The sequence below is a fragment of the Malus domestica genome, chromosome 15, assembly GCF_042453785.1.
Source record: "Malus domestica chromosome 15, GDT2T_hap1".
Lineage (NCBI taxonomy): Eukaryota > Viridiplantae > Streptophyta > Magnoliopsida > Rosales > Rosaceae > Malus > Malus domestica.
Window position 1 is genome coordinate 49,673,146 of NC_091675.1, and position 15,582 is coordinate 49,688,727.

Below are 15,582 nucleotides of genomic sequence, written 5' to 3' on the forward strand. Positions count from 1 at the left end.
TGAATACGATTTAAGACTAATTTGTTTCCTTTTTTTTTTTTGTAACAAACGATATTATTTATACCTAAAAATAAAAAAATGTTAAGTTCGATTTCCCTCGAATACGAATTCGAACTCAATATGTTTACGAGTTTATTTGTACACACCTCCAAAATGGATCTCGCAAATTTTCCAAATTAAAAAAAAAAGAATCAGTGTCCTAATCTTGTGTTTCCAAAAAAAATAAAAAAATAAAAAAATAAAAAAATCAAGAATTGTATTGTGAAAATTAAAAGACAAATTCTCACCTCTACGTAAACCAACCAAATCACGCCCGAAAAGAAAATTCTTTCCATTTTTTTCTCATTACTTCCCACCGAATCCAAAATCCCCCACCAAAAACCCTAACCCTTTCCATTTCCAATGGCTCCTTAATCCCCAACCCTAATTTGATTTCCTCGCTCCTCCGTGTTCTCCCTCCTTTCTCACTTTCCGATGGAGAACTACTCCAACCACTCCTACCCGGACTCCCGCGACTCCTCCCCTCGCTCCCGTGAAATCGACTGCGACACCCCTTCATGGGACGACCAAGCCCCCTCCGCCACCTCCACCTACAAAGTCAAGTTCATGTGCAGCTACGGCGGCAAAATCCAGCCCCGCCCCCACGACCACCAGCTCGCCTACGTCGGCGGTGACACCAAAATCCTCACAGTCGATCGCAATATCAAGCTCTCCGCTTTCATCTCCAAGCTCTCCTCCCTTTGCGACACCTCTAACGATGCCGTTTGTTTCAAGTACCAGCTCCCCGGCGAAGATCTCGACGCTCTCATCTCCGTCACCAACGACGAGGACCTCGACCACATGATGGTCGAGTACGACCGGCTCTACCGCGCTTCAGCTAAGCCCGCCAGGCTCCGACTCTTTCTCTTCCCTCTTGACAGCAACACTTCCGCTAGCTTCGGCTCCAGCGAGACCAAGTCCGAGCGCCAGTGGTTCGTCGACGCTTTGAATTCGGTTCAGATCGGGTCTCCCGATGGATCCTCTCCGACGGCTCCGGTCACGGCCTCGCCGACAAACCCCGATTTCCTGTTCGGATTCGATAAGGGTTACACGGCTGTGCCGGTTGCGAAATTTCCCAACTCGGTCACTCCGCCGACGGTTCCCGATTTGCTTGTGAAAAGCACTCTGGTTGGATCTGGGGATCGCCACACCGGAGAACCGGTGATGTCTCAGGCGGAGATTCAGAGGCAGATCCAGGAGTTGCAGAGGATGCAAATCGTTGCTGGTCACGAGCCGACCACCATCTATCACCGGAAAAGCGACGAAATGGGAAACCCTATGGGTTACACCGGCGATTATTACACACAGAAACTGCCAGAGAACATTCAACCGGCGCAAGGGTCGTCTCCGGTGGGAATGCCACCACCTGTGCCATTTCCAACTGCGTATATGCCAGAGAGGCACATGAACACTGGGGGTTATCCGGTGACGACTGCCCCATCTGGACCGGAGCAGCCCGTTTATCTCATTTCTACTCCGACCGGTGTATACCAGGCTCCCGCCCCTAGACCGGCGACTGGTCCAGTTGGTCAGGCATACTATGGAGTACCGCAGAGGATGGCACCAGAGGTGTACCGGGACGCTCAAGTGTACAATACTGCCGTGGCAGCACAGCAAGCACAACAAGCTCAGCAGGCACAACAAATTCAGCAGGCACAGCAGGCTGCAGCTTATAGTGAAGGGTTTGCACAGGTTGGGTATGACGCCGTCGGGAGGCAGGTATACTACACTGCAGCAGGAGGTGTCGTTTCTTCATATCAGACGGTTGCTCCGGTGCCCGTAGATGGGAGACAAGCTGCTGCTGGTGTATTGAATCAAATTCAAGATGATAAGGTTGTTGTTTCCATGGCACCCCAAGCGTCTGCTATGTGACAAATATAAATAATAAAATTCATATATAATGTGTTTGTTCTTTTGTTTTCTAATGGTTCTACAGTTTAAATAAGAAGAAATAAGAATTTAATTGTATGGGTTTGTGGTGGATGCGTCTCTGGTTTTGAAATTGGAAACCTTTATTATTGTTCTGATGGTATGACAATTAACATTGTTTCTTGTGTATATGAGGAATTGTTTTAGTGCAAAGTATTGGGTTTCTTTGGATTTTAGTTGTTCCTGAATCGAAAGTAGTAGTGAAACACTGAAAATACTTGATACAGATATTGTGATTGAGCCTTTTGCGTGAAATGTAGCTGCTGTAGTTACCCAGAAACGTGACAAGAGCCTCGATAAAGATTGTAGCAGCGTTTTCTCCTGATATGTTAGCAGCTTTCGTTACCTGAAAAGTTGATTAGTATATCGATATAACTGTCATTCAGAACGTATGGCATCTGTTCATAATTAATCTGCAGTTTTGGTGTAACTTCTGTGTTTGCTCTCTTTTCTATATTGCTCTTAAATTGGTAGTAGAACAATACAAACACATGAATGTTGTTATTCAGCTTTTTGAGTACCACGCTGCTACTTTGGGTACAAAGAATGGTGACAAGAACAAGGATAAATATGGTGGAAATATTTTAGATGTTAAAGTGAGTTGTCGTAGTTCGGGTTATGATGCATATATGTGTAGACCATGTGGCGGGATCTGCATCAAAAATATTTTTTGACCTCAAACGAGATATCGCTTGATAGTTTGTTTATATTAACTTAATGTAAGGTCTAGTCTACTTTATATTGTAATAGAATGCAGTAATGTGTGCTATGATGTATTAACTTAATACAAATGAAGTAATTGTTGATTCTTCTTATCCAGCCTGGTTATCATGTGTATCCGAGGAATTTTTTTAGTGTATTTATTTCGTCTGTTTTCGGTTTGTTGGTCTTGAGTTGAGGATTGAGATCCAATCTCCGTGTCCGGAGCACGTGGAGGAGGAGATCCGAACTGTTCAAGAGAGAAAGAGATACAGAGTTTATGAAGTTTTTAGATTTTTGTGAAGTGGGTCAGTGGAATGGGCTAACAAGGCGCGTATGGTTGAAATGGAGTTGTCCGAAATTCTTGATCCGCCTGTTCCGGACACAGATTCAGAGTGGATCTCGATCCTTCATTTGAATGCTGACTTCATGGATTAACTACAATAATGTGTGGATCATGGGAAGTTGGATAAGAGTGCGGCGTGGGTTTGGTGGAATCTGTCTGCATCATATTTTATATGCAGTTAATTATTGGTGTTTGTTTTTTTTTAATGTTGGTCTTTGAATTGGAAGTGGTGTAGTAAAGGCTTAAAAACACATGAATTGTGTGATTTAGCTTTTCGAGTGAAACAAGTTGTTGATTTGGTTATTAAGAATGGTGACAAAATACAAGGATTAAGGACAATAGCATTGTTGTTTAGTTTAATATTTGTAGCTCGATTATGATTTATGTCGCGCGGTGGCTGTGGCGGGCATATTCTTGCAAGCACGTGTATAGCACTCACGTGACCAGCCAAGTTGTTGCCATTGTGGTGGATGTAACTACTTTATTTTTGGCCTTTCCGTTGCAAATTGCAACCAAAAGGAGCTGCAACTTACACGTTATTGTAAAAAGTTTTAACAAAACACTTTTGGTATTGTTCATTTTTAACGAAAATAACATTTTTATTCTAAAAAGTCACTCATGGTATTATTTAATTACAATACATTTTTATCATTTTGATTAAAATTCAAAGTTTTCAAATTTCTTTCATTAGTTTTTCTTTTAAATAATTGTTGTTGGGTTGTTCTTTTCCAGCCTGGTTTTTGCACTTTTGATTCTGTCTGCCATTGTTTTGTTATCCAAGTGGACTATTATTATATTCGTCATCATTATTATCATTTTAGATGTGGAACTAGATTCTTTAATATGAGATGGACTGATTTATATAATACGAGTATATTGGTATTGTATCGTTCCAATAAAATAAAAATATGTGTATATTTTTTTCTTTACATGTTCTTATTTTATTGACATTGAAGACAAGGGCAGAGATATGTGGAGCTTTCGTTTGTTTATAGCAGCCCAAAATTTGGTAAAAATGATATAATAAAAGGTCGTTTGATTGTTTTATTATTATTGTTTTTAATAAAATGTATTATCTACAATAAAAGGGAAGAGTTGGGCTTACCCTCATAATGGATTAGTAATAAGGTGGTTCAACTTTGCATTTAGCGAGAATCTAATATAAGACCTTTCACTTACAAGTGATGGAATATTATTAGACCGTAATATTAAGTACCAAAAAGGCTTGGGTTGTTAAGTTTAGGAAAAAATAACTGTAAATATTTTGACTTAAGCTAAAATTAACATTTGACGAGCTACTTAGTACTACGATGTAGTAGTATTTCTCTTCATTAGTAAGTGAGAGGCTTTTGGTTCGATTCTCGCTAAAGAAGAATTTAAACCATATTATTATGGCTAGCCCATCTCCTTAATATAAATAATATAATTTTTTCAACAAAAAATTAACATTTGATGGGACATTATGTGGTAGTGTACATTGTCATGTAAGTTAGTAGTGCGTATCTGCATCCAAAAGTTGGTCAACAAAGATGGGACGGAAGAATATAAGAAAGGGAAATGAAATGGTTCTAAAAAAAAAAAAAGAAAAAAAAAGGGAAATGAAATGATGGAGAATTTGGTTTTGGTTTTTATTTTAATTTTTTTTTACCTATATTCTCCCTTTTGTTTTGGCTAGTGATTTCTAAGTATTAAAACAAGAGTGTTTCCCCCTCGGCAAGCAGAGTGACCTCTTCCGGTAAAACTTTTCAGTCAAAACTGATCAGGGCTCTGGAGAGGAAGAATCTGAATCGCGAATCATTCCTTAGTGCAAGCACTGAGTAAGCAATTTTACTACGTCAGTCTCAGTTTTGGTCCGAAAAAGGAGTTTGTTTGATAAAAATAAAAAAAATAAATAAATAAAAAGAGTTTGGGAATGCGCTGCTTAGTTAACAAACATCGAGTTTGGAGTTGGGGCAGCATGGGTACAAGATTATTGAAGTGAATTTGGAAAAGTTTTGGTTTTCTATGTTCATATTACAAAATTGGAGACTCCACCAAGGCCTTCCAGCAATTCGACGCGCCCCATAAGCATGAGTTTCTTTTGATTTGTTGAATTGAATCGCTAAATAAGAGGGATGTGTGGGATGAGAAAATTGGTGTCCACAAATTATTACACTTTGTTTTCTTAGCATTAGGATCAAATAATCAAAGAAGAATTAAGGGACATAAACAAAGAGACGATAGACACTGAAGGTGGGAGGAATCAAATCTAGGACTTCACATGCACGAGTAAATACCTATAACCACTTGAGTCACAACGTTTTAATTCCAATACTCCGATGCTAGAAAAGGAAGTTTTAAACTGAGGAAATGCATTCGGTTCGGTTACAGGAAGCGCAGTCTTGATCATCAAAGTTGAAAAAGCCCGACTGCAACCTGACATTGAGAGCAAGAAACTGGAATTAACAATGTGCCTTCCGGTAGGGGGCTAATGGTTCCGATTCGACGGAAGTTATGTGAAAATGGTGGAAGCTTGGAGTACAAGAAACAGAACACAAAGAATAAAAGTCTTGGAGAAGAAATCGTTTATTGAAAGCTTGTCATTTTCTGATACATATGCATTACAGAAACTAGATTCAAGAGTGAAAATACAAACATTATTTTTGCTAAAGACTGACGCAAGTGTAGGAGGAGGTCTTCACTACCATAGCTGCCGTCCATTGGCTTTTCCATCCACCTCCTCCAGTAGCACACCATGACCCAATTTCTCCGAGGCACTGAATTGGTTGGCTATTTTCCTTTCTCATTGAACTGAACTAGATCTTCCTTCAAATCATTCTCCATCGATTCCTTTTGCCTCTCTACATTGGTATCGAAACCGCCATACCCCTCCTTTGTCAACTTATCAGCAAGTATAAAAGCCAAGGTGATCCCAGGCAGTAACAGCCACCCTTCCTTGATCTGTTCATCAAACAACCTTAGAATCGAGCATAGCTACCGCTTTCCCATAGGGATGTTCTGCAGAGAATTCGATAGCTGTCATAAAGTTCTGTTCATTTTTCTGCTTAGAGCAGTTCTTAGTTTCATACTCTAGTTTTTTGCCTGGAAGTGAAAGTACCTGCACCACCAACATTCATGAGTTAGTGATTAATGTATATGAATTTCAATAACGGTTCACTAAATTCATTTTACTATCAAAGATAACGCAGATACTCACCCTTCGGTTACCAATGAGTTCGAAGCTGGGGTCTTCTTCATCAAACTTATCCCGGAGCTGAAAGAACCAGTCGTTGTTCATCAAGGACCATCCAGTTCCAACAAACTCAGCTAGCACATGGGTTGCACCTGAGGGAGTAATGCCAATTACATCCTTTCCGGGGAGATGTTTCGTTCTTGTTTCTGCTACCATTGGCTCCCTGTCATGCACAATTTCAGGATCCTGATTATGGATCATAAACATCGAAGCTCCATGAGTCATTCATATTTGTATCCTTCCAGGGAGTGAAAAAAGCAAGACTTTGAGAACGGACCGTCTGAACCATGGGCAGTGCATATGGCAATGGAATTGGAGTAGTTGAAGTGAGAGCAATGCGAATGGTGACAGGCTTTGAACCCGGAACTGCAGACGTGGGAGTCAACTCAAACCATTTCCCCACTTGCAGTTTAGAAGCTGGGTTGAGGAGGTGCTCTAAACTGAATGTTGAAGTTCCCAACAGTATAGGAGTCTTTGACATTGACAGAATCGAAGGGGAATGCGACATAAGGAAGCACACAGCCAAGGCGTTTAAATTACAACCAACCAATCTCCAGAGGCACTTGAATACGGACTTTGCCACCCTGCAAGATCGACATGCTCGAACTACTTGGGAATATCACTTCCAGCGAAAAAAGGCTCACCAAATAAACAAATACGATGTATGAAATAAACAAATTCAATGTAAGAAATTAACAAATTCATTTAGCTACCAAAGAATACAGAACCCCTTTCCTAAGAAAATACCAATGCAATTCATCTGAATTAATGCAGATTTAAAGAGAATATTAATTTGAATAATTATTGTGCATATATATATATATAGACATACACACACCATGTATGAAGATCATATCCATCACACAACAACAAAATCAAAAGAAAATGGTTGGAGCTTCTTGGCCTCATTACCCACCTTGCGTCAGCGAAGACTGTACAAATGCTGCATGTTGTGGTCAAGGTTTCTTATTTCTCTTTCTCCACTACTTCTATATTTTTTTATTTTTTTATTTTATATATCAAATACGCACCTACAAATTTGAAGGTCGATAATTTTTACTATTTTCAGAATTCAAATATGTTTGGCCGGAACTAGTTGGAAAGCCTGCGTCGGAGGCTGCAGCCATAATCGAGAAGAGCAACCCATCAGTTACAGTTCTCATCTTAAAGCCTGGATTGATTAGATTGGACAATTTTTGTTGCAACCGTGTGTATGTTTTCAGTGATCAAAAGGGCAGAGTCTCGGCGGTACCTACAGTCGGGTAGATACTAGAGAATGATCCAGCAATGCAGACTTCACCAATAATATCTCAATCATCTCAATGTATTCATAATAATTGTGGAAAATTCTACTACATCCACTTACGTTTACTTATTTTCAAGCTTTCTTTCAAGATGGGACTTATGATGTCCTTTGTCTCATGTTCTTCCTTATTTTGAATAAAAGGATTAGAATTCCAAAAGATTATGGATATGATTTCTTAGCCTTCCTAACTGAGGCAGGGCCATAAACATTTGAAGGGCCATCCAGGTGAGAGTGTTTCCCCTGGCAAGGGGGTGAGGGACTAGTCACACACTATTCATGGCATGAATACTAACCCTCTTAATACATCTTCAACCAGTGGTGGATCCAGGATTTCAAGATCAGGGGGTCCCAACGTAAAAGTTTAAAAAAAGAAATTAGATTAATTTTGTTCCATATCACTATTTTCTATTGAATTTGGTTCATTGAATAAATCAAGATTAATCTTAATGGTAATAAAACTAATGAATTCTCCTCAGCAATATAACGCAATTAGTGACTCTACAAAGATGTAATTTGTTAGAGTAAACTGTCGATTTGCCCCCTAAACTTTCACCTAGCTTTCGATTTACCCCCTGAACTTTTCGATTGGAAAATTAAGGACTCAAACTAATTTTTTTACCCAATTTGCCCCCTACCGTTAGTTTTTCAAACATTCCATCCATATTTATGTTCAGTGAGACCATGTGCACAACATGTGAGGGTATTTAAGTCATTTCACTCTTAAAAATGATTAAAAAACTGAAAAAAAATTTAAGAAAAAAAAACTTTCCCTCTATTTTTTCCCTCTAATTCCTATTCTCAATTTTATTTTTCACTCATTCTTATGCATGAGAAATGACATATAATGTTATTGTCTTCAAAAGTATCTAAGTTAGTCTTTTTCTTGAAGCATGTACTGCCATTTTTATTTTCTCTAACAAATTAATAATTTGACAAATGCTCATGGTGTTATTGTCTTCAAAGCAGTGCATTAATATAAGCATGTTACATGTTGTGCTTTATTTTAGAGACATTAAGACTTTACTAGTAGAAGAGTTAGAAGAGTTATAAAAATAGTTTCTAGCAGTTAACATGTTCGTCATCTAATAAAAACTACAAGAAGTCAAAGAAAAAAACTACTCGAATGACTAGCATCAAAACTCCAAAGATCGGCTAACTACACTAATCCTAACTATTCCTCCAATTTTCTAACAATAGTATCCAACCAAATCACAAAAAAAAAAAAAAAGCATACCCTACCCACGCAGTTCCACAAAGCTTTGCTTGCCTCCTCAAAGTACAATGTTTTCAACTAATAAATTAATTACTAGAAAAGAGAAGAAAGTGCACAACTCAACTTAAAATCAAATGATGGATATTTCAACTGCATTCTTGCACATTTAAAAGCATTTGTCAAATTATTAATTTGTTAAAGAAAATAAAAATGGCAATACATGCGTCAAGAAAAAGACTAACTTAGATACTTTTAAAGACAATAACACCGTATGTCATTTCTCATACATATGAATGAGTGAAAAATAAAATTGAGGATAGGAATTAGAGGAAAAAAATAGAGGGAAAGTTTTTTTTTTTTTTTTTAATTTATTTTCAATTTTTTAATCATTTTTAAGAGTGAAATAACTTAACTACCCTCACATGTTGTGCACATGTTCTCACTTAACAGAAATATGGATAAAATGTTTGAAAAACTAACGGTAGGGGCAAATTGGCTAAAAAAATTAGTTTGAGTCCTTAATTTTCCAATCAACAGTTTACTCAATTTGTTACTAGATGGCGGACATGTTAACTATTTACTCAATTTGAAAAACTAACGGTAGGGGCAAATTGGCAAATCAACAGTTTACTTAATTTGTTAATGTAAACATATATATATATATATATATATTATTAATTGGGAGTTGGGACTAGAGTCTAGGGTTAAAAAACTTATATGCATTTGGAAGAAATAAAATTAGGCAGCTAAAGGTGGTAGAACGGCAAATGGTGGTGGGGAATAGGGTAACTTGGGTTTAAAGTTGGAAGGTTATGACGATTGGGGCTGGGATAATTTGGGGATACTGGAAAAGATTGAAGTTCTCGGCTCTATAGAGAAAACAGAGATATTTTAGTTTTTAAATTTTTTATAATGACTTGGCTCTAAAACATTGTATTTTTGGCTAGGTCTTTTAAAACAAAAATTAAAAATCTCATCTTCTTCTTTGTTATAAGCACTGCTGCTTGCACATCCATGGAGGCAACAAGCCTCTCCACTGCACCTGCCCAAATTGTTGGAGGGTCCCGAAAGTTGCTCACAAGTGTTTCTTCGGGCTTCTGAAGGGTCCTAAAACCCCCTGGGTCCCTATATGGATCCTCCAGTATCTCCACCTATTTAAGAGTTGCCTAGACATCACTATTCACGAAATATATATATTTTTTTTAAATCATAATTAAAGGAAATACAACCTTAAACGTTGTGTAAATAGTCTTAAATTGGGATTGCTTTGGATCGGATGGACTCAACTACAATGTAGGTCATGACGATGACGGGATTGTTCTGCATTGTTAGATTAACAATCAGACGGTGTTCGGATTTGGATAAGTTGATTTAAGAAAGTCCACGGAAGGTAAATTTGAAACTTCAGATAAGAGCATTAGCAATTTTTCGTTTACAACATGGTAGAAGTTTCGGATGTCTTTGAATGCTGCAGGAACAGATGTGCCTCTTAGTGCAACGACATGGATTGTCTCAAGCGACGTGGTGGTCCTGTTACTAGGACGTCTTTGAATACTGTAGGGAATACAATGATTTCATTTTGCTCTTCATAATTATGCAAGCTCTTATTTGTCATTTGGATCTGAACTGGTTCTATATTGGAGTGATCGATCTTTTCTTGGCTCCGACGGAATATTTACCACCACGGATTCTTTCATTGTACTGCCAACGAGTTTCTGTGCTTTTTCATACTTTCAATTCATGTTAAAAACCAACTTGTCAGTCTATACATTTTATCAGTAAAACGAATTTGCTCAGGAATTAACTCAATAACAAGAAGAAATCAAAGAAACATCTTATATATAAATAAGAAAGAAATTACAATCTGTCGTGATCAAAACTGCGCTTCTGCACACCGTCAAAATTAGACAGCCGTAGTCACCTATACGTCTCCTCTACTGATCATTGAACACAATTGCCCAACCACAAACGTTGTTCCAACAGTTCATCCCATCCAACGGCAAAGGCACTTGAGTTTCGTCAATTCGAGGGCAGCTCCTCTTGCGACCATGCAGATTCACAAATCTAATGGTGCAAACAAATCGTCGAGGTCAAAAAACATTTCTTCGCTGTTCTCAAAAAGAAAGTCTTCATCTTTCAAAAGCGGCTCACCACCTTCGCTGACCAAGCTTATCGGCACATAATCATGGTCAGAAAAATTTGCGGGCATCGTACTACAGTCCATGTTACTTATGCACTGCTGATCATCGTTAGTAGCATCACTAATCATCTTATAATTGTTTTCATCGATTGTATGGGCGATCATACTAGTAGTATTTTGTGATCCCACGTCGTTTCTTGCCTTTGTTTTCGCCGGCTTCTCGTTCGCTTCTTTTCTTGCTCTCTTTTTCACCGGCTTCTCCTTGACTTCTTTTCTTGCTCTCTTTTTCACCGGCTTCTCCTTGACTTCTTTTCTTGCTCTCTTTTTTGCCCACTCCTCGTTCACATGTTGGGTTGAATTCGAACAATTCTTCTTGTTTCCACTCCTGGAATTCTTTTTAAGTCGGCAGAGAACCACCTTTCCAATTTCGTGATCGGAGTCATCAGCGCCACCAACTACACTAGGAAGAATACTGTACTCTTCCAAGAGCCAGTCACCGTCGTGCTCACACCCTTCCTTCTCATACCGCAAATTCCTCTTTTTCCCAATAGGTTTTTCATTCTGCAAATCCTTAACCAGCTTTGAATTGGATTCACTCCACGTTCCTCCGGCATCAATTTCACGTTTGATACGCGCCTCGCTTCTATTCTTGAGTTGGCAGAAGAAGTACAAATCTTGACCGTCAAGGCACGGTCCGCTAAAGTTCTCCCAAACCACCCACGGTGAAGTCTTGCCGAAGAGGTCGAACTCATAGATAAGCTTAAAATTGTTGCAGTACGCCATTAACGACTCTCTGTGGAGGACTCTGTGATAAAGGAAGAAACTGATCAAATCCTGATCGGTCGGATGAAACCGAAAACCCAGCGGCATACCATTAGAACCCAGTAGCGGATTTTCATAGAAACCCATCGGCACAATACCACCATAACCCTCCTCCTCCATTGTTAAGACGTCGTTAGGTTTTCTGCTCATGATCGAGTTAGGGTTTCTCGAATTAAAGTGGAAGAAATTAGGGTTTGATGAGGACAAGGACCTTCTTTGTTTTGGTGCAAAATCGTATGAGATCTTTCCTTACAGGAGTAGGTGATTATATACTTTTTCTTCCCAAGCCTCTGCCGTTGGATCTAATGTCATCCAACGGCTGGGCGCGTTTCACATAAGTAGCCGTTGGGTGTGCAAAATAGTCACGTTGTTAGGGATTCAAAAGAATTTGATATATCCTACACTGGATAGGAAAAGTATATCTATATTTCTCCCGCGTTGTTGTTCGCAAGCGCCGCCTCCCTCCCGCCACTGGAAGTCGGAAACCGATTCGGATAATAAAATCATGCGGGGTATTACACAAACTCACTCTCTCTCTCTCTCTCTCTCTCTCTCTCTCTCTCTCTCTCAGGAATGCTAGTGCACTGCAGTCTGCTGAAATGGTAATAATTATCAGTTTTTGCTACCGAAGAATTTATGAAATTAACAAATTCATTTATCTACCGAAGAATACAGTACCCCTTTTCCAAGAAAATGCCAATGCAATTCATCTGAATTAATGCAAATTTAAAGAGAATATTTGAATGATTATTCTGCATATATATATACACTCAGCATGTAAGAAGGTCATATATATGCATCAAACCAGAACAAAATCAAAAGAAAATGGTTGGAGCTTCTTGGCCTCATTACCCACCTTGCGCCAGCGAAGGTTGTGTTGTGGGATGCTTTGGTGATATGTAGGTGAAGGAAGAGAAAAATAAAAGTAGAAAAAAATTGTGCAAAATACCTTAATGGCCATGATTTTCTTTTTAATCTTTTTATTGAATTGTGAATAAAGGACCAAATCATCTTTTTACTCTTGTTTGGTTGACAAATAATGTCTTTTTTGGTTGACAAATAATTTTTTTTTTTTTTGACAAATGATAGATTTTGTTAGATTATGTCACATCCCGGCCCGGGGTGGATCACTTCCAGGGCCCGCTCTACCACCGTAGCACGATATTGTCCGCTTTGAGCCCCTACCACGCCCTCACGGTTTTGTTTCTGGGAACTCACGAGCAACTTCCCAGTGGGTCACCCATCCTGGGAGTGCTCTGCCCTCCTTCTCGCTTAACTTCGGAGTTCCGATGGAACCCGAAGCCAGTGAGCTCCCAAAAGGCCTCGTGCTAGGTAGGGATGGGAATACACATTTAAGGATCGCTCCCCTGGGTGATGTGGGATGTTACAATCCACCCCCCTTAGGGGCCCGACGTCCTCGTCGGCACATCACGGCCAGGGTTAGGCTCTGATACCAAATTGTCACATCCCGGCCCGGGGTGGATCACTTCCCGGGCCCGCTCCACCACCGTAGCACGATATTGTCCGCTTTGGGCCCCGACCACGCCCTCATGGTTTTGTTTCTGGGAACTCACAAGCAACTTCCTAGTGGGTCACCCATCCTGGGAGTGCTCTGCCCTCCTTCTCGCTTAACTTCGGAGTTCCGATGGAACCCGAAGCCAGTGAGCTCCCAAAAGGCCTCGTGCTAGGTAGGGATGGGAATACACATTTAAGGATCGCTCCCCTGGGCGATGTGGGATGTTACAGATTAGCCACTGACGAAGTTCGAACTCACACCGTCATGCAAGAGTTCAACACATTTTCATGACTATGGTAAAGGGCCACTTGCACAAATAATGTTTTGTTAATAGAGCATTTTGATCTAGATGCTTTATTTTTTTTAATTTCTTGGACCAAACAACTTAGACATTTATAGATTTGAACAAACCACTTTCAACAATTTAAATTAATTTTGGCAAAAAAAAAAAGACAACACACTCCTAAAATCTTGTAAAAGAAAATTTTGTTACTTTATGTCCCATTAATTCAATATATTTCAAAAAAAAAACCAATAAAATTTCTGTAATAACAAAAAACAAAAAAGCATTTTAATGTGTTATTTTAAACGTACCAATGTATTGCATTATTCCAAATGATATAACATACATGGTGTGAGCATATATATGCATGCGCGCGCGCGCGCGCACACACATATATATATATATATATATATATATATATATATTAAACGTAACGTAAGAAGAAATGTACCAATTTGCTATATTTTTGGTATGTTATGTAATCAAAATGTGTGTACAAATTAGTATTTTGGTACATTATGTAATTTTAGTTTAGATACGTACCAAGCTACTCGTATGTTGTATTATCATATAATTTGGTATGTAAAAAGCTAACAACACGTTATGTGTAACCCTAAAAGAAATTTATGTTAAAACTTTATACAATTTATATATTACATCAATTCTTAATAGGAAGCTTTACCTATAGGGATAAAAGCACAAAATACATTTCATAGAACTTCACTAGTTTTGAATCATATGAAGGAGACGCAAAAACTCAAATCCCAATTAATTATTGACATAATGACTCATATTTGTTTTAAGATGATAAAAAAGGAGAAGGAGATTATTTTCCATGAAATGGATGTAGGTCATGTTTCCGAAAAAAATTAAACTCTTAGATTCTCATCAAATGCGAAGTTAAACTATATTATTAAAAAAAAACTCTTAATTTTTTAAAATGCATATAAAATATTTAATTGGAAATTAAGAAAAATAAATAAATAAAGGTAAAGTAGTTTGATCAAAATTTAGACCTCTTTACTAAAAAATTAAAATCCAATTAATTTAAACTATATATGAATAAAACTTTGTTTGTCAATCAAAAGATAATGAAAGTATTATTACATTATCATGTATTCAAACGCACACGTACAACTTTTATCTAGTGTTTAATTTATAAAATGTTGAATCTGAGCGATTGAATTTAATTATTTTTCAATTTAAAGGTAATATCGATAAGAAAATGTAAATGAAACAAGAAAAACTTACATCATGTAATTACTAACCGACCCTGGATTTGAACCGTTTGGGTAGATTGTTGCTTGTCCTTATTCAATTAAGGGACCGCCTTCGAGCGCGTTATTTCTCCCGTCAGCGCCCGCTTTGCATTTCAAAATCCCATCTCCCTCTCTCTCTAAAAGTCCCAACGGTCGAAAAAAAGTGATCCGACTCTCTCAACGATCAATACATCAATTAAAGGGCAGCGAAAGGAACAGACGGCCACTTTTCTCATCTGAAATCTGATCGGTGTTTGCAATTCGAATCTCTCACTCTCATCTGAAATCTGATCGCTATTTGCATTTCGGATCTCTCTCTCTCTCTCTCTCTCTCTCTCTCTCTCTCTCTCCAATTGCTTGAAGATGCCCAGTTTTCAATCGTTCGAAGGTATTTTCTGTATCGCTCTGGTTAATTGGCAATTTTAATCGCTACGTGTTGTGCAGGAAGGGGACGACCCCAAACGCAGTGGCGATTTCTAGGGTTTCTGAATTTTGTGATTTCTAGGGTTTGTGGTTTATAAATTTGCAATCTTTCTTATTACATTCAATTTTCTCCGTTTGTTTGTTGGGTTTCTTGATTTGAATCGTACACACTGATTAGTCATTAACAAAAATGACCCACTTTAAGTCTTTAAGTGTGATCATGAAGCAGGGTTCCGGTACTTACAGTTTCAGTTCAGTTGTCCTTACTCTCTGTTCTCCCAATGCCCCTGCTCTAAAGCCTATGCGCATCACCGTCCCCAAAACACCAACTGCCGGCCGCCGCGGGCAAAAGAGGAAACAAGGAGCAGCCCCACG

The 15,582-nt window shown here is 38.6% G+C and overlaps 2 protein-coding genes across 2 annotated transcripts; one reads left to right on the forward strand and one right to left on the reverse strand.

Annotated features, from left to right (window-relative positions):
- Positions 1-474: 474 nt before the first annotated feature.
- Positions 475-1,911, forward strand: LOC103402033 (protein PAL OF QUIRKY-like). Its single transcript, XM_008340782.4, has one exon. The coding sequence runs from the start codon at positions 475-477 to the stop codon at positions 1,909-1,911; it is 1,437 nt and encodes a 478-aa protein (XP_008339004.3).
- Positions 1,912-10,820: 8,909 nt separating this feature from the next.
- Positions 10,821-11,846, reverse strand: LOC103402080 (NAC domain-containing protein 41-like). The gene has a single exon (XM_008340827.2). It carries the CDS (start codon positions 11,844-11,846, stop codon positions 10,821-10,823), a length of 1,026 nt encoding a protein of 341 aa, XP_008339049.2.
- Between the last annotated feature and the right edge of the window lie 3,736 nt (positions 11,847-15,582).

Coding starts and splice junctions, on each gene's coding strand:
- LOC103402033 (XM_008340782.4), top strand. CDS start 475: ATGGAGAACTACTCCAACCACTCCTACCCGGACTCCCGCGACTCCTCC.
- LOC103402080 (XM_008340827.2), bottom strand. CDS start 11,846: ATGGAGGAGGAGGGTTATGGTGGTATTGTGCCGATGGGTTTCTATGAA.